This window comes from Arvicanthis niloticus, chromosome 3 (assembly GCF_011762505.2).
Source record: "Arvicanthis niloticus isolate mArvNil1 chromosome 3, mArvNil1.pat.X, whole genome shotgun sequence".
NCBI classification, from domain to species: domain Eukaryota; kingdom Metazoa; phylum Chordata; class Mammalia; order Rodentia; family Muridae; genus Arvicanthis; species Arvicanthis niloticus.
The window spans coordinates 41,055,300-41,079,949 of record NC_047660.1 but is presented as its reverse complement, the minus strand read 5'-3'; the positions used below and the strand labels follow the sequence as shown (position 1 = coordinate 41,079,949).

The following is a 24,650-nucleotide window of genomic DNA, read 5'->3' as shown; positions in this document are numbered from 1 at the left end:
TAAGGCACTCTCAGTCCAGGCCTTAGCCTCTCACTACTGTCTCCCACTTGTCCTTCATATACCAGTCAAATTGTTGCCTATGCTTAATTTCAAGTGGCAGAAAACCCACTGTAGCGTGGCTTCAACTAGAACAACACTTACTTCCTCCTGTAGAAGATCACAGCAGTAACTAGGTCAGCTGCTAAATAACGACTTGAGTCTCTTCTATGGATCTCTAATGTCCTGTAGTTCACAGGCAGAGGCTATGGTGCTTTGTTATGTCCTCAAGTGGGCCTGGCAGGAAGTGTCTGTGTGTGTGTGTGTGTGTGTGTGTGTGTGTGTGTGTGTGTGTGTGTGTGTACGCATGCGTGTGCATGTGCATGTGTGTATACATGTACACATGCATATGTGTGTTTCTTTGTGCACACGTGTGTGCTAAGGGTTGGCCAGGATAATCCCTGCCGTGTAGTGGGGAGCTCCTCAGCCCGTGTTTCTGACCTGGGAGGAGACTCTTTCTCAGCAGCCTCCTGACACTCTCTCTCTGACATCTCAGGTCACATCTCTAGACCAGTTGATGGTAAGGCCAAATGGAAAGACCATGCTTAGTTCCACCACCCATAATTGTTCTGGCTTCTGTCGAAGGGAAGAAGAGAGAATGAACATTGGGCAGGGACCTAGAAGAGTCTGCCATGCCACTCTCAGTCCCGCTGTGGACAGCAATAATCAACTGTGTGGTCCAGTCAGACCTCCAAGAGTTAATCTTCCTCCCAGAATTATGACCTGGCCATTTATACCATCTTACTGAATTTTAGTTTAGTTTAGTTTTTTTTTAAATTATAAACTCAAGGAGGAGCCTAAAATATATGGGCCTTTCCCAGAATTATAGGGCTTTGGTGAGTCAGGTGCCCTCTCGGGTCTGGCTCCTCATTACTTCACTCTGGAACATTTTATGAGTTGCAGTTTACAAGATCCCTGTTTTCTTCCGTTTAGTTCATGTGTAGGAGGATAATGGTTCTTAGGATTATATCACACTGCCCTAATACGGATTAAAGTCCATCTGCTGTGAGGAATATGTCAAGGGGGTTAGCACATGTGTCAAATTATGCCAAAAATTATGAGGGGCTGTTCTCTGGCTCGGGGGACATGTTTATCTCCTCGTATGAATTCAGCAGCAGTGTCTATTTTGCCCATTAGAATGACGTTGTTGAGCTTTGGTAGACGAGCCCAGTGCTCGAGAACAGGCATTCCAGCCACACCTCAGCACATTCAAGAAAGAAGTCAGGGGCTTGTCTGCTTCTGAATGGCAGTGCCCATTAGCACGCCTCCGTCTGCCAGAGCAGGCGGCTGCCCTGCTCCACCTACAGAAATGTGTTCCTGTGAGTGAGACTACTGGCCAGATGGTTCAAAATTAGATAAACTCCCCAGATGCCATGCTCCTAATTAAATATTCCTGGAATTTCACAGTATGTGTTTCTGTGAAATAAATCAGGGTTTGTGCGATGTTTCTGTCAAGAATTAGTCTATTTTGAAATGTCTTCTTTGGGGTTGGAATGAGGGTCGTCTGTGGCAATGTGAGCAGAGGCGCTTCCCTGCAGACGGCCTGACAAAACTTGCTCCTCTCTGGCCAAAGCCATTAGCCTGTTTTCTGCCTCTCTGATAGCCATTATAAGTGTCCATGGAATATCAAAGACATGACCCGGGGGTTCCTGAGGAGGTTATTAGTGAGGCCTCTTCTTTTGCCTTGTCATCTTTTTAGTACTTACTTCTCAAAAGTCTCCTAGCAGACTGGCTGGCCTGTGCGCAGAGTCTACAGGAGAGAACTAATGTGAACTAAAGCGAAGCTACCTGTCACATGGGGATTTGTTTCTCTTGCATCTTTCAGAGTTCTTTATTTAAAATAAACAACAGACCAGAAAGGACACACACACAGTCCAAAGTGAAAACCAGTATCCAAAACGTTCTTCTACTAGACCTGTGCTTGCTTGGACCAGTGTTAGAACTAGCACACATGTGTGTACATGTGTGTGTTGAGGGTGGGGGTCAGAGGAAGGGAGGAGACAAAAAGAGCTATTGATATTAAGTATCTTCCTCAGTCCTTCAGTCTCCCTTCTCCTGGTTGTGTGTGTTCTGTGTTTTGCTTTTGTTTTGTCAACTTGAGACAAGCTAGCGTTATCTGGAGAGAAGAACATTAATTGAGAAAATGCCTCTCTCAGACTGGCCTATAGGCAAGTCTGTTGAGCATTTTTTAATTCATGATTGACGTGGAAGAGCCTGGTCCTCTGGAGGTAGTGCCAATCCTCCGGGGTCCTAGATGGTATGAGAAAGCAGGCTGAGCCAGTAAGTCATGGGGCAAACAGGCCAGTAAGCAGCAACCCTGTCTCCAGGTTCCTGCTTTGAGTTCTTGCCTTGGATCCCTTCAGTGATGGACTGCGACCTGAAAATAAGCCTTTCCTCCCCACATGGCCTTTGTCACAGCACAGAAGTGTAACTAGGACAGAAATCGGCAGCACTGTCATGGGTGCTGCTGTGACAGACCTGGCAGCGCTGGTTTGGACAGAATTGTGGAATGAATAGCCATTGAGTGCCAAGCTTAAGAAGCGGTATCAGAACCTGAAAAAGAATGCTGAACGTTGCGGGCGATGAAGGGCTTGCTTGTGGATTTCTGAGGGTAATTTGTGAATCCCAAAGACTCTTACCAGTTCATTCATGTGATGGACTTTAATTGAGAATCTGTAGGGTCTGGTCAGCTAGTGCTGTGATAATAAGAGACCTGTACCACTGACACAAAACCTTTACTTCACTGGGACAGTTGATGCTGGTCACTGGGACTGAGAACTGGAGCTCGGATTCAGTGAGGTGAAGCCTCCTGAGAGTGTGTCCCCAGGGTCAGCACACAGAAGCTGTGGGCCAGAGAGGAGGAGAGGGTAAGGCTGGCTGCATTTTATACCGGCAACTGAACTTGGGCATGTGTACACATCTCCCAGGTGGTACTAGTTTTGTAGGCATAAGGTGTCCTGGGGGGGCAGCTGTGGCTTGGCACTGTGAAAGGCCAGGAGAGGCCATTGGTGAGGGTGCAGCTTCAGTGACAGTGGAGACGGAGTGTTTGAAGGGATCGAGGAGAGCGCTCAGAGCACTTCTCCAGCAGAACTCTAAAGCTGAACACAGCTCAGCCCTCACTCTTTTCTTTTCTTTTTAAAATATTAATTTTCCTTCCCAACCAAATGGATATTAAATGTGATGAAGTTTTTTCCAGACCCAGCCTCTCGTGAGCTGAGGGTACCACCCCTCAGGACTTAGAGAAACAGTTTTATCCGTCATGCAGCACCTCATGCTCACAGGAGAGTGATCGTGTTTCAACTCTTCTTTTCAGATAACAATTGAAAGAGACATTAATGAAGACGTGAGTGACCCTAAACATGGCAAGGAGGACCCCGACAACATGCCCCATGTGGGTGGCAATACCTGGGCTGGTGGAACAGGTTGGTAGCATGTGAGTTCTCCTGGGTCCTGGCAGATTTTCTTAAGTGTCAAGGCCAGCATTCCAGCCCTGAGATAGTCCCAGTGCTGGTTGTCCTCAGCCTGTCTCACTCTGTAGACGTGCTCTCTCCCTCTGCCCCTGCATGACACTGGGAACCCCACAGACTCTGCCACCCTATGACCTAAAGCCGTGACCCCTCGCTTGTGGACGCTTCGTCTGTAAAGGAGGGAGGTAAGGTTATGTGTCTCACGAGGTCAGGCTAAGGATTAAATATGAACCGAGAGCACGGGTCACAGCCGTCGGGCTAAGGAACATGGTCACTGGAGTGTCCGTCCTTCTTTTCAATTCCTTGCCTTTGGAATTGTGCCAGAAATGCACAGCAAGCTCTTGGACAACTAATGTGGGGAAGAAATGGCTCTTGTCCACATCTGAGAAGGGAGTCTGTGGAGGTCCGTGGTTTGGAGATAAGGTTGGTGTGATTTGCACTGATGGCCGGGTGCCATTCCTTCCTCTTGGCTGCCCTCCTAGACCATTGTTCCCAAGCCTGCCGTCTTCCTTTTTCCTCTCAGCAGCTGCAGCAGACACATGTGCTGGACCACAGGAACAGAGCCAGACTGCACACTGTCTGGCTATCTAGCCAGGAGAAGTGCTGGCACAGCTCAGTCCTGCACCTTCCCCTAGGATGCTCTGTGCCTCTTGGCCTTGAGGACCTTGGCAGGAAATGGGTTCCTGTGCTGAGACAATATGCTATCAAATAAGCCCAGGACTTCTTGCCTACTCTGTTTATTCACCAAGCATCAGCTTTAAAGAAGGGCTATGTTTAGAAGTGTCCTTTGATCTGGAAGTTAGTGTCAAGCCAACAATATTTAATCCATATGGAATGCATCGTGGAACAAGCTGGCCAGATGTCAGCTTCCCAGTAGTGCCTACGCAGAGGCAGAGTTTCATTTGTTAATAAACGTGAGTCTACTAGTTCCAGCACCTATTCAGACCAAACGTCCTGTCTGCTTCCCAGCCTTGGATCTTTCAGCTGATCAAGGCTCCTGGGCTTCCATTTGTCTCTTTCTGCCTGTCATTTGTGCCCTATGGAGTACTCTACATTAAACCCAGCTCTGAGCCAATAAGTCATTTGGTTCTTTTCCATCATCATGGTCCTTTCTTCCCCCTGTGCTCCCACCCCTATCTTATGGACTGGTTGATGGGAGTCCAAGTTTTCATCTGTAAGCATTTTTTTTTTCATTTAAATAACATGAATTTAGAATTGTAGAGTGGAGAGAAGTCTTTTCTTATGAATGTATAGAGTGGAGAGAAGAAATCTTTCCTTATGGCCATTCCATCCTAGCTGACCCCCCCCCAGGGGCCACGTGACCCATTCTGACCACACCCATGCAGTCTCTAACAGTTGCAGATCCTTTTTTCATCCAAGTGACCACCTCTGGGCGCCCGAGGACTTTTATGCTCAGTCCTATGGAGCAGGTCAAGCTGCAGCCCCACGCTCAGGGCCTTGTCACTGCCAACCAGTACAATGCCACCACACACCTGCTGGAACTGAAACTGGGAAGGAGACAGTGTAGAAGGAATTTTCCACCACCCACTTCTAAATGAAATAAGATGTCCTCAATCAAAAGACTGAAATACTGTGATTAATAGATGTTACTGCTCTCATGGTGCTTCCCCAAAGGAAGTGACCTACCTGGCCTTTGATGAAGCAAAGAGTTTCATGCCAAGTTCTCATTTTTAATTTATTAGACAAATCAAAGCTCTAGTGGGGGAGAGTAACATAACTTATCCAAAGTCTAAAAGGTTTCCAATTTTCCACCATATGAATCTAGAAATGACCTCACTCTCTGTGTCACTGAATCAAACAACTATCATGAAGGCACTCACTTATGTAGCTCCTATTGCATGCCAGATACATTCCCAAGAAGTTTAGCTGTGTGAAAATCCCATCATGCAGGTATTGCCAACCCATGTTGTAGGTTAGCACTGAGACTCAGAGAAGATGAGGGATTTCTCTGATGACCCAGCTATTGAATTGAAACAAGATTCAAACTCAATCTGTCTTAGTTACTCAAGCAACTTGCAGTACTGTGCTAGACTGTACAATATGGCACTGCCTCTCAAATACTGGATTCTCATTAAGTTCCTAAATTGCATGTGCATAAACAAGGGACCTAGTTGATAGTTATCTGGGAGCATGGGTAATAAATCATTCATACTTAAATACTTAAAATACTGCCTACCTAACCTTACAGGTGTCTGACTTTCATACCTAGCCTTATAGGCATCTGACTTTCATACCTGGCCTTATAGGTGTCTGACTTTCATACCTAGCCTTATAGGCATCTGACTTTCATACCTAGCCTTATAGGCGTCTGACTTTCATACCTAGCCCTATAGGCATCTGACTTTCATACCTAGCCTTATAGGTGTCTGACTTTCATACCTAGCCCTATAGGCATCTGACTTTCATACCTAGCCTTATAGGCATCTGACTTTCATACCTAGCCTTATAGGCATCTGACTTTCACTTTTGAGTAAGTAGCTCATGCAGCGCTACATGACATGTACTTCTGGGCCTGTAAACTTGGGCTTATACTGAACAACTCTTCTGAAGCTAATGATGTTTATCTGTCAAGCATTATTCAAAACTGAATGTTAAACCTTCATAATTATCAGTGTCAGCTCCTGGCTAAGCAAGTGACGTGAGGCCATAGAGATGCCATTCAGTTTCTCTGTGAGTCATTTTCAGGATTTTTAAAACAAAAGAAATTTTATCTATAAATTATTTTGGTATTTTAGGGAAAATAAATAACTAGAAGGAGAGTTGCCTTTAACTAGTGGCTGTGTAATGTTTACCATCACTATCACAGGGCCGCTCATTTAGGGCAGAAGAACATAGACATCCAGCCATCATACAGGTGAGGAAAACTGTTACGGGCTGCAAACAGTGCACAAAATAACTAATTCCCTACAAAGCAGAGACATCAGATGAATTGTTCCAGTTGAACTTGGTGTGCAGATCAGGATGGATGGAATAAAAAGAAAAGTTATCCTAAGCAGGGGTATCTTAGAGTTTGGGCAAAGGTGGTATGAGGCTTTAACTACTAGTTAGTTCAATTGACATTCCTCCTCTTAAAGACATGATCTGACTTTTGTTTTGTGGCCAGGTTCTAGACATAACAACTGTGTCCCCATGATTTCTCTCCAGGGGGAGGAGACACTGCAGGTCTTGGTGGCAAAGGAGGTCCTTATCGCTTGGATGCAGGCCACCCAGTGTATCAAGTCTCTGAGGTCGAGAAAGATGCAGTTCCTGAGGATATCAAGAGAGCTGCAAGAGAGATGGCCCAGAGAGCATTTCAGCAGAGGTGAGTGTGCCTGTGTATCTAGAGCAGTGCAGGTGAGTAGTGTACACACACACACACACACACACACACACACACACACACACAGCTAAAGTCACAAGGACAGTGTCCTAGGATGATACCGAGAAAGGCAAAATCTCTGGGCTAACATGAGACAGAGCCTATACTCATTTAGGGTTTGGAGATAAGTAAAGAGCCTCGTCGTCGGCAGGTTGAGCCTAGAAATTCAAGCCAAGTGAGCCTTCAGGTTTCAGATACTGCTGCCATGGCTGCTTTGGGCTACTTTGATTAGCCCCCACTAGAAAGGAAGAATCCACAGGGTATTTTACTAAAAGTGAAAGATCCCAAAGCAGCAGGGAACACCCTTTCACACTAAGGCGGGACACGAGGGATAGAGAGCAGATTTGCATTTCTGCGCTCAGTGGAAGGAGCTGGGGCAGCCAGACAAAAATATGTTGAAGAATATTCGAGTTACGAAATTCCTCCCACGTAGAACATCTGGTATGGTATTACATGCCGTGCTTTCACATCCTACCAGTAAACAGCAGAGAACAATAGAGACAAGAATGCAGGTCCAGCCACCACACCCTCAGGAAAGCCTGCAAGCCTCTTGCCCCTGTGATACAGCAGGTAAACTTCATGTGTCTGGGCGGCGTTGCCCTCAGCCTGGGCACCAACTTCCCTGGAACCTTGGGTAGCTGCTCTGTCCTCACTGTGCCATGTCGCATCCGTGGAAACCCTCAGAAGCTGTGAGACTGGAAAACTTTTGGGGATCAAAGTATTCATTTCTCAAAAGACATGGAAGAAAGTTAAGTCATAATGACAAGTCTTATTAGAATTAAAATTGTTCGACATCTCATATGAAAAATAAAGCTTCCTTTGAGAAAAAAATAGAAATTAAGCATGTGTCATTCTCCTCTTCAACTAGTAAAGGGCTGTTATTGCCACACCCAGCCCTCGCAAGTAATTATCCAGTCTGAATTTGCCTATGTGGTTTTACAGAGCGACCTAGCACATGAGTGTGTACAGGAGGCGGGAAGCCTTCACAGTGGCGCTTAGCCATGGGTAAGCCAAGAAGATGACTCTTCTCTGACTGCCACTAGAAAAAAAAGCCTATCGGGACACTATTAAGAACCTATAGGGAAAGCCAGGGATCACCTGTGATCCTAAGACAACTGAATGTACTGATTATAGGAGAGGGGACCATCCCTGTCTCTTCAGACCTGCCCGTGAGGTGGTGAAAGGGGGGGATTCAGGCAGGGTATGAGAAGGAAGAGATGAAACACACAGAGATCCTGGGAAAGACAGCACAGCAACAAGAGCAAACACTACCTTAGAAATGGCCTTCTGAACCCATTGGACCAGTGTCTACTTAATACTGCCAAAAATTTGTCTTTAACTTTTTATTATGGACCTTTTCAAGCCCAACTGTAAGTAAAGAGAAACACATGATGAACCCTGTGGACCCCTGCCCCCATACCATTCCCATTCTCTACTTTGGATTGTTTAGAGCTAATCCAAGATATTATCTCATCTTGTCATAAATATTGCAGACTGTGTCTCTACACATGAGAACTAAATAAGACAGAAATCCCACAAATCCACTGGTACACACATTCATTTTTATGGTAATCATTCTTTACTATCATCTTGATTACAGAATGAGTCATATGGACAGTGAGATCAGGTCGGGATGCTTTTACAGCATCCTGTATCTTGTCTCCAACACTGACCATTCTCTCATCTTATCACTTGTGGGAGGGATTGCTTCTTCCCTCTTCTGTAAGTTCCAGGAGGACAGAGCCTGGAGTGAGGCAAACACTCACAGAATAAGTAACACGCATGTGCGTGCAGGTGCCAGCTCTCACTGTCAGTTCTTGTCCTCGGTGTCTATGATAAACCAACTAAGCAGTCCTCACCATTAATTAAAAGTCTTCCCTGGTACAAAGGACCACCCCACGTCATTCACAGCATTCAGTTAGCATTGATTTAAATCAAATACTAGCCCTACACCTCAAGAATTGATCAATTGAAGCTGACTAACAGAGGGACACAAGCCTAAGACTTGTACACCACATACAGAAACGTATGACATCAGACCAGTGGGGACAGGGAAGTGCTCACGCTCTGCTCAAACACACTTGGAAAAGCTGTCTGGTGGGCACCTGCTGTGGAGACTGCGCCTACCACCATTTGTATAACTGAGCAGCTCCACACAGTAGATCTCAGCTTGTGTTTGCTTTCCTCTTCAGACTTGAATCCAAATTATAGTATTTATGTCTAACCTATAGAAGAAGTAAAATAAGGACCAAGATTCCCAGACTCTTACATAATGATAAACACACCCTTTAAACAAGCACCACCTACAGCATGCTGTTTGTCCACATTGATTCCGAGGCTTGTCTAACCCAGAGGTTAAAGATTCCTGCTTTATTCTTTCATTTCTTGCTTCAGTCTTCAATGCTCAGAATGTATTGTCCACTGTGAGCATCCTGTGAGTGTTCTAGTGAAGGCTGACATAACCCAAAATACGATTTCCAGATTTCCTCATACTTAAATTAGTGTGGGATGTTAGGGTGCACAATGACCACCCCAGAGATAGCTATGAAGCTAGAGCTAATTCTGGCCTCTCCCAAGGCCACTCTGCTCCAGGCAGCTTATCAGCTGCCGGAGTCCTTTTCTCTGTGCGTATTCATTCCCTCTAGTGGTTCCTTTCCGACCTACCATGCTCCAAGGACAAGCTCTATCCACACATTTCCCAACTGGTACTAATCTGAGAAAGTGCATCTTGACTGCCTAGACGTGAGGTGGTATGCGGCATGCCTTACAGTGTTCATTGTGCCCTGCTTCTGTTCCCTAAAACTTCAGATATAACCTAACCTAGTGAAACTTACAGAGAATTCAGACTGAAAACTAAACAGAAGAGGTATTGTTAGGAGGCAAAGTCTCACACACAAATTCCTTTTTGTTCTTTAGAGCAGACAGTTATTAAGGTTTAGAAGGGCATCTTGGCATGTCACCTTGAGGAGGCGGCATTGGATATTATAGTGGCCTTGTCTATATTTACCTCTTGATAGCCAGTGCTTTCAAAGTATTACATAACAGCATGTATTAAGTGTCACTGTGTATCAGGCACTGTGCTGAGAATTGAAGACTCAAAAAGTAAGATGTGGTCTTATTACATACACACATGGAGTCCTGAGCTTCCACCGTTCTGATTGTATTTTTCCCAGTGTTTTGTCTGAGAGTGAAGAATAGAAACCATTTGTTCTCCCTCATTTGAGGGAGGGATAAATGTACTTTATATGTAATTTCAGCTATGCATATAGGTTCTCTGCCTACACATACACACAAATTGAAACAACTGTGTCATGTATGCTTAGGCTTTTGAGAGATGGATTCCATATTTCTTATCCTGGTATCATCACCTTTAATATTTATAGACATGCACAGAAATGAATGTTAAATTAGTGCACTGTGGCTATCACACTGGAAAACCCAAGGCCATTCACTTACAAAAAGATCTCCCTGCTTAGGATTAGCCTTAGGGCTGTGCTCTGCTTTGATTTTAAATTACGTGTATCTGTGAGGCCAAAAGGCCTCCAGGAGCTGCAGTCGCAGGTGGTTGTGAGGCATCTGGTAGGACTATTTTCATAAGAGGCATCACCATATATGATGCACAGTTGGGGCTTTCCCTTTGTCCTGGGGACAGTTTATTCATCAATTAGTAGTGGTCTTTGAGCATTACCTTGCTTTGAATCTAAGGTCATCACTGGTGACATCATTTGTTGCCTTTTCTCCTCAAAGTCAGTATGAGTCACCAAGGAGTTGTTAAAGGCCCTGTCATTGTGTAAGCAAGTGTAACAGACCCACACAAACATGCATAAGTGGGTGTCGTCTCCCCCCTCTGGTTTCAGACTAAAGGAGATCCAGATGAGTGAATACGATGCTGCAACCTATGAGCAGTTTTCAAGTGCTGTCCAGCGGCAGGTGCATGCCCTCCGAGTCATCCTGGATAATCTGCAGGTAACCTTTCTCTGTGGGCAGAAAGAGGATTTGGGCAAAATCTGGACTTAGACCAAAACTGCTGGAGAAAGTTGTCTGAGCACCAATCAGCCAACCAGAAAGAGTCATTCAAGGCTGACACACAAAGCTGTGAACTCAACCCTATGATTTTCTTACTGACGTTCTCCAAGGGAAAATATCTGACCTCACCTTTTTCTTCCTGTCCAGGAAGCAGTAATTTTACCAGTGACCCTCCCAGACAGACAGTGACTTCCTGACTCCCCTCAGGGAAGATCTGTGTATATCTCACCTCTCCTGGAAGTTCACAAATAGAACCCTCTCTCCCTGTAAATCATTCTACTGCCACTGAAGAAGTGGGGGGAAAGATTAGATCAGGCAGGGTGTGCTTTCTCTGTGTCCCCGGCCACCTCCTCTTCCTGCCCCTCTCGACCTGTATTTCCCCAGCTCCTTGCTGTTTCACAAGGCTCTCAGTGTCTCAGGACCAGTGGGCACTGGTACAACTTTTTAAAATATCAAGATACTTCAATATTTCCTAAGTAGAGACTATAATTTCTGTCCAGTCTATTCTGTAAATGACACATGAAATCCAATTATTTTGTCCAAAGAGACCAAATCATCCTTTTAGGGCAAGGGTGGAGTAAGGAGCCCTCGCCTGCACTGAAGTCTGTGTATCCTTCCTGTGCAGTGCTTGACTTTGGTTCCCTCCCGCTCACTCTGTCTTCATCACTGTTCTTTTGAGGGATTCTTATCATGCTCTGTTAGATAGTAGAGTGTGGGACACACGGTTAATCTGTTTTAACAAAACTCGGAGAGTTCATTTTTATCATTAGTTTTCATTATGTATCTGTGTATCTGTATGAATGAATGCCGTGTGTATGCAGTGTGCAGAGGGACCAGAAGAGGGTGCTGGATCCGTTGGAGCCAAAATGTAGGCAGTTGTGTGTCACCTGATGTGGGAACAGAACTGGCTTCTGGAAAAGTACCTCGAGTGTCAACTGCTGAGCCATCTCTCTAGCCTGAGTCCTCATGTTTAAAGATCTAATGTTCACTATCCAGGGGAAAGGGCTCTCCGAGGATTGACCTGATACCTGATTTCCAAGTCCAGCTGAAGCGCTCATCACAATCTTCCCAGGCCCAGAATATGGTTATTTTGCCCCTGTTTTGTAAAAAAGGAAATTTAAGACTACACAGACAATACAGTTCCCTGGGTTGTGTGGCCAGTGAAGCAGGTGTCTGAGCCCAAGTCAGGCTCCTGTTATCTGCCAGGTCCCTGTCACCTTCTTCAACCCTGTAGGTCCATCCATGGACAATTGTCATTCCTGACCATAATACATTTGTACCATCAGCCAGATGCCAATACAACATTTGTCATTTCCCTTACTGAATCTTTAAGCCATAGGGGGATTATTTTTTGGTGGGTTTTCTAATCTTCAAGTCATAGTTCTGAGGCTGCTATCTTGGCCATAGCTACTGGCCAAGAATGGATGAGGCCTCATGTAAACTATAAACTGCAGATTGTGGCCAAAGCAAGGAGGCTTTGATTTGGCCCCTTCCTGTATCTTCAGCTAATCCTGTATGAGTCTGAGTAACTAAAGCCCTCCAGCTGTTTTGAGATTGCTGTGTAATACCAGTAACCATGAGTGTTTCCTTGGTGAGTGTACAAAGTATGGCCAGAAACTAGCAAGATGGTTTTCCAGAGCTCAGCTTTAGACCCACACAGATTTGATTCCATTCAGCATGGACTAATGCTTTTATAATATCCAATAGAAATGAAATTACTGGAAAATGTTATTAAAATTGAATATAAAATACAGGCCCCTTGGGGGGTAGGTCAGGGACTTTGAGGTTCAGGCTGACCTCAGACTTGCTAACTTCCCACTTCTGCCTCCTCAATCCTGAGATTATAGACACACACAACAACCCCTAGCTTCAGGCTCCTGTTTTCTTTTAGCTGTAAGATATGAACTCCACTGCTGGACAGTGGTGGCACACACCTTTAGTCCTAGCGCTCAGGTGGCAGAGACAGGCAGATCTCTTGAGTTCAAGGCCAGCCTGGTCTACAGAGCAAATTTCAGGACAACCAGGGCTGTCTTTCAGGGCTGTGTTTCAACACCGAGAAACCCTGTCTTGAAAACCAAATGAACAAAAAGATAAAAACACCAAATGTCTTTGTCTAATTACTATACTAGTTTCTAAATGCTTTCTGTCACTTTGTGACCTGTGACATCACTGACCAGTAACAGACGTCTGCAGACTGGAAGCAGGTTTGAAGCCATCATCTAGACACCTGGAGAAAGGACTTACTTGGCCACCAGGCTGTGTGGAGAAGAACAGAGTCCAGAATGACACAGGCTCAGTGTCTGGGGCATAGGCCCGGAGGCCGAGAACAGTGGGAGAAAACATGAGAGAGGGCAAGACTGGCTGTATTGTGTCACCTCTGAGGAGCCAGAAAGGTGCCTGGAAAAAACTGATGTCGTTCTGTCTTCAGATTGTGGCACAGCCATCTGGGAGAAGGACTCTAAGAGAAAGATAGAAGCCAGGAACCAGATCATGAAGTAATCTGAATAACTCCGATGAGAAGTGACAGGAACTTGAATAGGGAAGTTAGTGTGAAAATGGAAGAGGTGAGACAAGCTCGGGTTCAGAGGAAGGACAGGACAGGGCCTGAGGGAGCCCTAGAAGACAAGAGTAGGGGACATGGGAGGAAAGATTTGCAACGTAGCTGTTTCCCCTGGACGTGGACGTTGGTGTGTGTTCTCATTCCTGGGACACCTAACAACAATGCAGGCATGGCATTTAAAGGATTTAATATGCAAGCCTGTGCTCAGGAACAGAGTTGGGTCAGCATGGAGCTACATGCCTCTATGGATGTCTGTCTCTGTGGTTCTGTTGTTGCTGGTACTGGGGTAGCCCAGGCCAAGAAAGAGGAAAGGTGTCTTAGTTAGGGTTTTACTGCTGTGAACAGACACCATAACCAAAGCAACTCTTATAAGGACAACATTTAATTAGGGCTGGCTTACAGGTTCAGAGGTTCAGTCCAGTGGGAGTATGGCAGCATCCAGGCAGGCATGGTACAGGAGGAGCTGAGAGTTCTACATCTTCATCTGAAGGCTGCTAAGAGAAGACTGGCTTCCAGGCAGCTAGGAGGAGGGTCTCAAAGCCCATGCCCAAAATGGCATCCTTCCTTCATCAAGGTCACACCTGCTCCAACAAGGCCACACCTACTAATAGTGCACTCTCTGGGCCAAGCATATTCGAACTACTACAGAAGGGGAAGATTTTAAAAAAAGTGCATTTCAGGGAAGCCAGCAGAGTTCCTTCCCTCTTCTTAGCACATCTGTAACTCATCTGTCAGTACAATGTCAACTTTGTGTGCAAGCCAGACAGAGTCCTGACTTCTAGGCTTTTGAACAGTGGCTATGTACACAGGCTATAGAACCATGGTTATCTAATCTGGTTCTTGCCAGGTGTGAATAATCTTGATTGTCAATGTGACTGGTCCTCAAGTCAACTAAGGCAAGCCTCTAGGCATACCTATGGGGGACTATCTTGATCATATGAACCAAGGTGGAAGACTCCCCTGCTGTGAGTTGCACTGTTTCTGTCTGGGATCCTGAACTGGGTGAGCAGAGGAGTGGACAAGGCAGCAAGTAGCCATTGTCCTCTGGCGTAACCAGCTGCTCCAGGCTTCTACCAGGATGGCCCCCTTGCTTTGATGGACTGTACCCTTGACCTGTTCCCATAAGGCGCTTTAGTCAGAGTATTTTACCACAGCAACAGGAAAAGAAATGGCGCTGAGTAACACTAAAGTGGTTGAAAAGTAAAAAGCTACTTTTACTAATTTACTAAAAAATAAATTGTAGAGCCTTTCTGTGCTGCCTGGGACAGGTCCACATGGCAGTGTCCTTCATTCCCATTGTAACTTAAAAGGAAACGGTGTCTATCTGGAGCCCTTGATGTCTTGCAATGAAGGAGGAGTATGTCCTCAAATTCCTTGCTAAAGGGACACTCTTAGGTGGCACAACCCTGACTTTCAAATGGAGCAATATGTCTGGGAAAGGAAAAGTGATGGTATCTACAATATAAATCTGAAGAAGGACCTGGGAGAGCCCGTTGCTTTCAACTTGGGTTGTGGTTGCCATCGAGAACCCTGCTGATGTCAGCATCATCTCCTCCAGGAACACTGGCCAGCGAGCCATGTGGAAGTTTGCTACTGCCATTGGAGCCACTCCCGTTGCTGGCTGCTTAGGGACCTTCACTAACCAGATCCAGGCAGCCTTCAGGGAGCCATGGCTTCTAGTGTTGAGTAATCCCAAGACCGATCACCATCCCTCACAGAGGAGTGTTATGTCAACCTGCACACCACTGCTCAGTGTAAAACAGACTCCTCTGCATTATGTGGGTGTTGCCGTTGCATGGGACAGCGAGGGATCTTACTCAGTGGGTCTGATAAGGGTCTGATGTGGTGGATGCTGGCCCAAGAAGTATTCCATGTGTGTAGCACTATCTCCCGTAAGGACTGGTGGGAGGTTATGTCTCAGGTTTACTCTACAGAGACCTGGGGAGGTTGAGGAGGAGGAGCAGGCTGCTGTTGAGAAGGAGGAATTTCAGGGCAAATGGACATGCCAGCCCTAAAGTTCACTGCTGCATAGCCAGAGGCGGCAGATTGGTCCGAGAGTGTGCAGGTACCATCTGTGCCCATGCAGAAGCTCCCCACTGAAGACTGGAGTGGCCAGTCAGCCACTGGGGATATGGCAGCTCCGAACCAAGTGGGTTTAGAGCCACCACTGAGAGGTCCTGAGCTGCTCTGCAGACACCTGAGCAAAGGGGAAAGGGGGAAGGGCAATAAAATTCCTAAAAGCTGAATAAGAGAAATGAATGGTGGAAACCCTTATCACTATAGGAGAGTGCTAATGACATGCAAAGAGCTTTGAAGAATTTCTACCAAGTGTAGTTTTATACCAAAGTCAATTTTTAAAACCTTCCTGAAAAATACCATTGCTAGCAAGCGTGTGAAACCTAACTGGAGCTGGGGAGAAGCATGTCACTTAACCTCTGTTTTGCCCATGCCTAGCAGCAGCATGGGGAGCACTGCAGCACTGGGGAGGAGGTAGAGTAGAAAGGCCTACGCATGCCTGGCTGCAACAAGCAGAAAGATAAGATGGTAAAGAGGCCAGCCCAGGCCCAGGATGTGTGTGGCTTGAAGACTGGCGGTTTGAATGAGAATGGCTCCTATAGGCTCACGTATTTCAATGCTTGATCCCCAGTTGGTGAACTGTTTGGCAAGGATTAGGAGGTGTGGCCTTGTTGGAGGAGGTGTGTCACTGGGGATGGACTTTGTGGTTTCAAAAGCCCCATGACGTTCCCAGTTAGCTTGTTCTCGGCCTCCTTGTGGATCAAGATGTAAGCTCTCAGCTTCTGCCCCCAGCACAATTGCCTTCCTGCCTGCCATGCTTCCCACCATGGTGGTCATTGACTCACCCTCTACAACTGTGAGCCCCAAATTAATATTTTCTTTTATAAGTTGCCTTAGTCATGGTGTTTTATCATGGCAAGAAAATACTAAGACAAAAATCAAATCAGCAAAAAGCAGACACTGAGAGTTGGCCCCATTGCAGTAGCTCTTCTAAACAAAGCATGAAGCGGTGTGGAGATCCAGTTCTCCTGCTGTAACTAGCCATGGCCTCAGGTCCTTTTTTTGTAGTTTTTGCAGTGATGGTATAGCCTGAATCTAACCAACGCCAGCTTAAATTCCTTAAGGGTTCCAATAGTAATTAAGAGGAAAGAGCATGCACCCAAGGGCAGCTGACTGCTCTGTTCCTGAACAACCTCATCATCTGAGGACAAGAACACAAGCAAAAATGCAGCAGGACAGGTGAAGGATCACATGGAACGACAAGCCTCCAGGACACGGGAGTGGCAGCTGGGCTAGCATGGCTTCTTTTTGTTCTCATTAGAAATGTCTCCTATGTGAAATAAGACCGAGGTTTAGAGGAGTCAGAGCAGAGCTAACACAGGAGTCAAATGTAGTAAGGAAAGATGGAAAGAACAAACTCCAGTGCCCAGACTTAAGTCTGTTCAAGAAGTAGAACAGGCTGATCGAGTCTTAAGTGCAGACCACAGAGGAAACAACTAAAAATTTGAGAAAGCCGATGGATGGAAGAAAACATTGAAGAACTAGCACTGGATAAAATTTAAAAATAAACAAAAACTCCGGAGAAGCATCCAACGAAAGGGTAAGAAAGTGCACTGAGCTAAAGGAGGCCCACACGTGTGGGCCATAAGAGCATTACAAAGTACCTCAGCCTCAGAGTACTTCAGCCTCAGAGTACCTCAGCCTCAGAGTACCTCAGCCTCAGAGTACCTCAGCCTCAGAGTACCTCAGCCTCAGAGTACCTCAGCCTCAGAGTACCTCAGCCTCAGAGTACCTCAGCCTCAGAGTACCTCAGCATCAGAGTACCTCAGCCTCAGAGTACCTCAGCCTCAGAGTACCTCAGCCTCAGAGTACTTCAGCCTCAGAGTACCTCAGCCTCAGAGTACCTCAGAGTACCTCAGCATCAGAGTACTTCAGCCTCAGAGTACCTCAGCATCAGAGTACCTCAGCATCAGAGTACCTCAGCATCAGAGTACCTCAGAGTACCTCAGCCTCAGAGTACTTCAACCTCAGAGTGCCTCAGTGTCATACAGTGTCCTCATCTCCTGTGGCTGTCAGAATACATAGAGGAAATGTAAAAGCTGCAACAAGGCACCCAGAAGTGGTATAGCTGGATCTTCGGGCAGAGCTATTTTTATTATATTTGCTTATTTGTGTGTGTGTGTGTGTGTGTTATGTGTGTAGGCCAGAGGACAACTTTCTGGAGTCAGTTCTCTCTTCTACCAAGGGGATCCCAAGGACTGAACTCAAGTTTTCAACTTTGATAGCAAGTAGCTTTACAGGATTAGCCATCTTGCCAGCCCCAAAGTCCTGTTCTTTTCTTGACATATTTTAGGGAGACAGTCTTTGTGCTTTGGGATGGTAATCATTCTAGGAAAAGAATGGCAGCATAAGGAAATTACGACTGAATTCTCCAGAGCCTTGGATGATGAGCAATCCCTATCAGGGCAGTAACAATAACACATGTCCAAGCAGAAATACTTTTATCATGTTTTAAAAGAATTGTTGTAATTATTAGCATGAAAGAAAAATTCTTCATGCCGCTGTGTCTGTGTTCCACAACCCCACGGGATCACACGACTCTCCAGCACTCCATCACTGAGCCACTCTCTCTATCCCAGGTCCATGGCACCTACAAGTAGGAATTAACTTCTTGTCCACTGTTATGTTCTAGGTCTAATTCTGTCAGAAATTGTCTTGACATAACTCCCACAGGAGTTAACAACCACTTTGTGATCTTGAGGGCTGCCTCATAGTAAAGGTCTTTTTAATTTTTCTTAAACTTTCTTAAATAAGATGACCCCGTAGCAGTCATCTGTATACTAATTTTTCTAAGATTTTTTAAAATTATGTATGTTTGTGAGTTTATGCATGTAAGTGCAGTACTTGTAGAGGTCAGAAGTAGGCATCAGATTCCCTGGAGCTAGAATTACACGTTGTTATGAGCATTCGACGTGTGTGCTAGAAACCAAACTTGAATCCTCAGCAAGAACATTAGGTGTTCTAACCATTGAACCACCTCTCCAGCCCCTATGGTAATGTATAAACTAACAAACCACAATGTTAGAGCCACTTGATTACAGCAAGATCACTACAGATTTGACAGTTCATGTCTTCTGATGCTGAATAATATTCCATTGCCAGAATATACCACAGTTTATCCATTTATATCTCTGTTGCTTCCAAGGTTTTGCAGTTATGCATAAAACATCACATATAAATTTTTATGTAGATGCAAGTTTCCTACTTGTTGTGTAAATACCAAGGCATGCAGTTGCTGGATTATAAGAGTGAGTTTTGTTTTGCAAGAAACTGCCCAACTGTCTTTCTTCACAAGTGGCTGTGGCATCCTCACCAGCAGTGAGTGTTCGCTCAGCCCTTCCTCGCCCATCCTTGGTGTTGTCAGTGTCTTGGATCCTGGCCATTCCTGGCACAGAATGATATCTCATAGCTGTTTTAATCTAATGATGTAGAATGGTGGACGTGTTTTCACATGTACAGTTGAGCAGGCACCACAGCAAAGAAGGCACACTGATACTAAGTTTTGCCCTTTAAAAAGACTTACTCTTTGAGAATCATGTATATAATGTAATTTGATCATATCCACACACATACATACACATCCTCTGAACTCCTTCCTCTCAACAAGTTCCGTCCAGCTTTGTGTCTTGTCTTAGAAAGCCACTGAGCTTACTGAGGGCGGCTTATGTGACGATGGCTGTGGGGTTATTGCTCGAGCATGAGCAACTTGCCAGTGGCTATAGCACTGAGGAATAATGAAATACCCACAACCATCAGCTGCCAGGAGCCCCTCAGGGTAGAGGCGGGACCTCATGAGCCTGCTCCCACGCACGATGGGGTGTTGAAAGCCCTATCTTGGGTGTGTTTTCTGCAGGTAGCTGTAGCTGCTGTCAGTCTGTGCATGCAATGGCCATGTCATTTTGTAACACCCACCCCATCCATAAGAAGCTTCTCTGACCAAGGCTGAGAGCAGCACTGATCTGTGACTGTAAACATAAATATTAAGAATGTAATTTGATAATATGTCCATTTAGCAAAACAGCAATAACAGGTTTTCCCATAGGTTTTGCCCATTTTTAACCTTTTAGAACATGGGTTTTAAGGGAATTTTATATATTTGGAGTATCATTCCTTTATCAAAAGTATATATGAAATAATCACATATTAATATAAATATGAAATAAAGAAAACACTCAGATCAGAAACATGAATATTTTAATTTGATGGGCAGTTGACCCACATGTATATTCTTGACAAGAATTCCATGATTGCACTGAAATAGGGCATCCTGGCACAAAGCTCAGATCATGTAAAGTCTTGGTAAGACATATAGCTACCAGTGGGAGGAGGGTGGGCAAATATAAACTTCTAGCCTCCTTTTCCACTGGATCAGAGGTCAGACGATCTTCTCAGGCCACTGGCCATGAACCAGGGATCAGGACTTGGCTCCTGTCCTTCTGGAGACTGGTTGGTAATACAGCAGTCTTCCTTGGAGGCCTGGCATTACTGGTCATCACTGCCAAGGACTGACTCTCACATGGTTGGCCACTAGGAAAATAAAGAAAAAGTAAATGTGAACATAGTTGCAGTAGCTAGCTGTCATCAAAATGGTACAGAAGTTGAATTCTTAAGCTGGGCTCAGGAGGAATGTGGGATTTGTACTGGTATAAAATTGTATGCCATGTTAGACAACAGATCCACCATTGTTAAGCATTTATTCACTGATTTCCAAAAACCAAAGGTGATGACCCTGAGGATTCCCCACCCACCCTGTCAGCTGCTATATAACCATGTTAGCCAGGCATGATTTCACTCTCTACCACATCAAGTTCTTTTAGTGAATTTTTAGTGCCTACCACAGCTATAGAAAACTAACTAAATTTAAACCCCATCTTGTCACCATAAAGGAAATATAAAATACTCAAATTCTTATTCCATTCTTCCCCATATCTTTATATTTCTAAGACAGAGTGTGTTTTAAAATCTGGTTTGTCATTTCTGTATTAATGTTCATTTTGATTAGAGAACTGTCTGCTCCTGAACAGCTTCCTGTCTTGGATTCTAAGGAAAAAACTGAGCATCTTTGGAGTTACTCCAGTTGTGGTGAGACAGCCACTAGGCAAGAATTGCCTCTTTTCATCTACAGACAAATTACTGTCCAGGAAAGGACATACTTGCAGAATAGTCGACTGATTATATCTGCCAAGACAGAGTAATCAGCCCTTAATAATTCTGCATCATTAGGTCTGTCAGATGATCCTGGGCCAGAAGGCTGAAGATCGGATGCTCCAACATTCTGTAGTATAGGGACTGTCCAGGTGTCCAGCGGTCTCTATAAATTGGCTATGTTTTAGAAGCTATGCTTTGTGCTTCCCATAATTTCAGTTAACTCAGTCATTCTGGATTTCTGACAGAGTTGAAGACTTATAGTCTCAATCTCAACTATTCGAGAGAAAAGATTTGAGTGGATGGTTTTCAGTTGACATTCATTCTAAGGCCAAGAAAAAAAGTCAGGTTCAGAACTAAGTCTTTTAGTTAGGAGAGATGACAGAGGTTCTGGTTAGTCAACAAAATGATAGACTGGGTATTAAGTCTATCTTGTTCCTTACTGATACAAATTGGTATAGTTATGCTCTAATTGTATTTTGAGAGAAAAGTTTTATTTTAACAGGAAGGGTGATATGTAGGAGGAGCTAAGGTGGGAGAAGAGGAGGAGAAGGAGAGGAGGAGTTAGGAGACAAGAGAGCAAGAGAGAGGGAAGGAGGGAGGGGGCATAGAGGTGGTGTCACCTGTCTCCACCAGTCAAAGATAGTTGGTATATCTAGGTTGGGTATTGAGTTACACTTCTGATTGTATGGGTATCTTGTTATTGAACGTTACCAAACTTATAAAGTAACATTTTTTTAAAAGTTACTAATAAAAAAATAAAATAAAAATAAAATCTAGTTTGCATTTCCAAAGCTCCTTTAGTGTAGATCCTGATGTGACTGCAGTCGTGGGCACTCATAAGCATGTGCCTTCCTTGGGACGTTAGAGTCTGTCTTAGTCAGTTAAGGTTTCTGTTACTGTGATGAAGCACCATAACCAGAAGCAGCGTGCAGAGGAAAGGGTTTGTTTGGCTTATACTTCTATCATTAAGACAGGATCTCAAACATGGCAGGGACCTGGAGGCAGGAGCTGATGATGAGGCCATGGAGGGGTGCTGCTTAACGGCTTGCTTCCCAGGCCTTGTTCAGCCTGCTTTTTACTAGCCCAGGGATGGCCCCACCCACAATGGGCTGGGCCCTCCCCAGTCAATCACTAAGAAGAGGTCCTGCAGACTGTCTACAGCCTCATCTTACAGAGGCATTCATGTGGGTCTCTTCCTCTCAGATGGTTTTACCTTGTGTCAGGCTGACATAAAACTCTCCAGCACAGAGTTCTTTATCCTTTACCTGTTTGCTTGAGGTATCTGGTGGAACTCTAAGTTACCGTGGCAAAGCATGCTGTGGGAGTCCCTTCCAAACAATTCAAATGAATCTGGATCTAGAAATCAGAGAGCCATGTATAGCACAACTGCTCCCATCCTCCCCAGCTGTTTCAGTTTCCACACGAAGTCTCAAAAACTCGAGTAGCAAAATTCCCATCCAGAAGGGAGACCGCTGAAGATCAGCTCCCAGACTCTGTCACTGTTAACAAGTTCAAGCTGATTATTTTGTTACCTAATAAATTTTCTGGGATCACTATGACAGAAAATCCATAAGAAATACGTCATCATTACATTTCCAGACATTGAACTTTCCCTTGGGGTTCATTTGCATACTGTCTTCCTGTTCATATGTCCTCTGTGCAAGTTCTTTGTATTGTTCCATGTGTTAAAACAATTACACCTGACAAACCACACTCTAAAGGCCTTTCTTATAAGCAGAGCAGAGACCATGTGACGACATTCTTGCAGAGACCTCACTGATAGGATCCCAGTGTGTTTCCTGTTATGCATGCAAGAAAGTATGTCAAAGAACTGTAGCGCTATGCAGGTAAAGACTCATGTGCCTTTGTTTGTGATGTTGCAGGCTAAAGGCAAAGAAAGACAGTGGCTAAGACACCAAGCTACTGGAGAACTAGACGATGCCAAGATTATTGACGGGCTGGCTGGAGAAAAGGCCATCTACAAACGTCGGGGTGATCTGGAACCCCAGGTAAATAATGGGGAGCTCTGAGCCCAGACCCACATAGATCAGCCTTCTGTAGAGAGTTCATGAGTTGTGTCAAAACACCATTAACCCAAAATACGCAAGTACAGAAAGCATTATGGCAGGCAGATTTTTTTTTTTAAAGTCTCAAGACATAGAACACATGCACAAAATAGAATAATATTACGAACAGTCAATGCAAGAGGCAAGCATGGTGATGTATTCTTCTAATCATGACACTCAAGAATCAGAGAGATTGAGACCAGCCTGATCTACAAAGTGAGTTCCAGGACAGCCAGGGCTACATAAAGATACCCTTTCTCAAAACAACAACAAAATCAGCACAAAGGTGAGTGAGCTTTAAACAAATCTAGAGCAGTTAACAGCAGGGTTCAGACTGTGACCTAAGGTTCAGCTAGGTAAAGCAAAGGAATAAATATTAAAACTAGAAGATACTAGTTTATTGAGCAGAAAAGGGTAGTTCATGATGCTATATAGTCTTCAGTGGAGGGGAAGCCAACCTTCCTACCCTAGTCCAGCCACCTCAGAGAAGAAACCAAGAACAAACCCTGACCACCAGCCCTGCATCCGCCAGTAGCCAGGAAGCCAGTAGCCAAGAGCTACCTATGCAGCCACCTCCAGGTCCATCCACTCCCTAGCTGCAGAGTAGGTACACTGTGGGTGTGGGAATGGGAGACGCTCTGCTGCTTATGAATCCCAGAGGATTCAGGTGAGAGACACAGCAATCTTACTGGTTTCCTACTCTTGGAACTCTAACAATCTGTGTCCATCACATGCCTTAAGAAATTCTCTCTTAAGTTATACTAATTGTAGTAAGTATTTACCAGTCTGTGGCAACGCGGCCAACTATTGCATCTGAGTGAACTTTGGGGTTTCCTATTGCCCCGAATAATCAAAACTGGTGAGTAGGCACTGGGAGCAGGGGCGCAGTGAGCGAGAGCAGGAGCCCACACTCTGTAATGTTTACTCAGAGTGGATCTGGTGATAATTTGGGAGTTCTTGTTTCTGTGTCATTGCCATGAGTCAACAGCTGCTTTCTCTACTCACTCACTGTGGTCAGCAAGTGTTTGGACACATCTGTGAGTTAGTCATGCACATGCGTGTGCCATGCTGCTCCTTTTTTTTTTTTCTTTTTCTTTTTTTTTTTTTTTTAGAATTTTTTTTTTTTTTAGAATTTTTGAGGGCATCAGATCCTGTTAAAGATGGTTGTGAGCCACTATATGGTTGCTGGGATTTGAACTTAGGACCTCTGGAAGAGCAGTCAGTGCTCTTAACTGCTGAGCCATCTCTCCAGCTCGCCATGTTGCTTCTAATTAGGGCACACTCAACACGGATTAAAGGAATATATAAAATTTGCTTCCTACTATTATTCTCTAAACATCCATGATATCTTTATTTATTTATCTTGTATATATACATATATGTGTATGTATACACACACACACACACACACGCAGGGGAAGGGGGCATGTATGCCACAGCAGGTGTACCGGAAGTCTGAGGACAGCTTGCAGGAGTCAGTTCTCTCCTTCCCCCATGTAGTCCTGGGAATGGAACCCAGATTGTCTGGCTCCATGGCAAGTCCCTTACCCACCAGGCCATCTCATGAGTCATCCTACCACCCTCTACAGTGTTTTCTTGAAATTATTAGTTCTGCCTATCATTTTTCATGCATGCCAGCAAGTATATAATAATAGAATAATCTGGAATTTTTCTTATTTACTGTTACTGACATTTTTTTTAATTACGCGTTGGCAGATCTGGGCCCCAAGCTGATCTCTTAAGATTTCACATTTTAATCAGTAATTTTTGCCAGATAGCAGCTCAGCGCCACTTTAACTGCCAAGAAAAGAAAAAAGAAAGAAGTTCAGCAACCAGAAGAGAAGCCAAAGGCTCTAAAGAGACGAGATGTTCTGAAAATGCTTACATTCTCG

General features: G+C 44.8%; 1 protein-coding gene across 2 annotated transcripts in view; it reads left to right on the top strand.

The window, feature by feature from the left end:
- Positions 1–24,650, top strand: part of Vwa8 (von Willebrand factor A domain containing 8) — a 320,110-nt gene that overhangs the window by 281,353 nt on the left and 14,107 nt on the right. For both annotated transcript variants that reach the window (XM_034497994.2, XM_076930688.1), the window contains 4 exons: positions 3,350–3,458; positions 6,669–6,825; positions 10,740–10,848; positions 22,576–22,701. In XM_034497994.2, the coding sequence (XP_034353885.1) occupies positions 3,350–3,458; positions 6,669–6,825; positions 10,740–10,848; positions 22,576–22,701 (501 nt within the window). The remainder of the gene's footprint in view (positions 1–3,349; positions 3,459–6,668; positions 6,826–10,739; positions 10,849–22,575; positions 22,702–24,650) is intronic.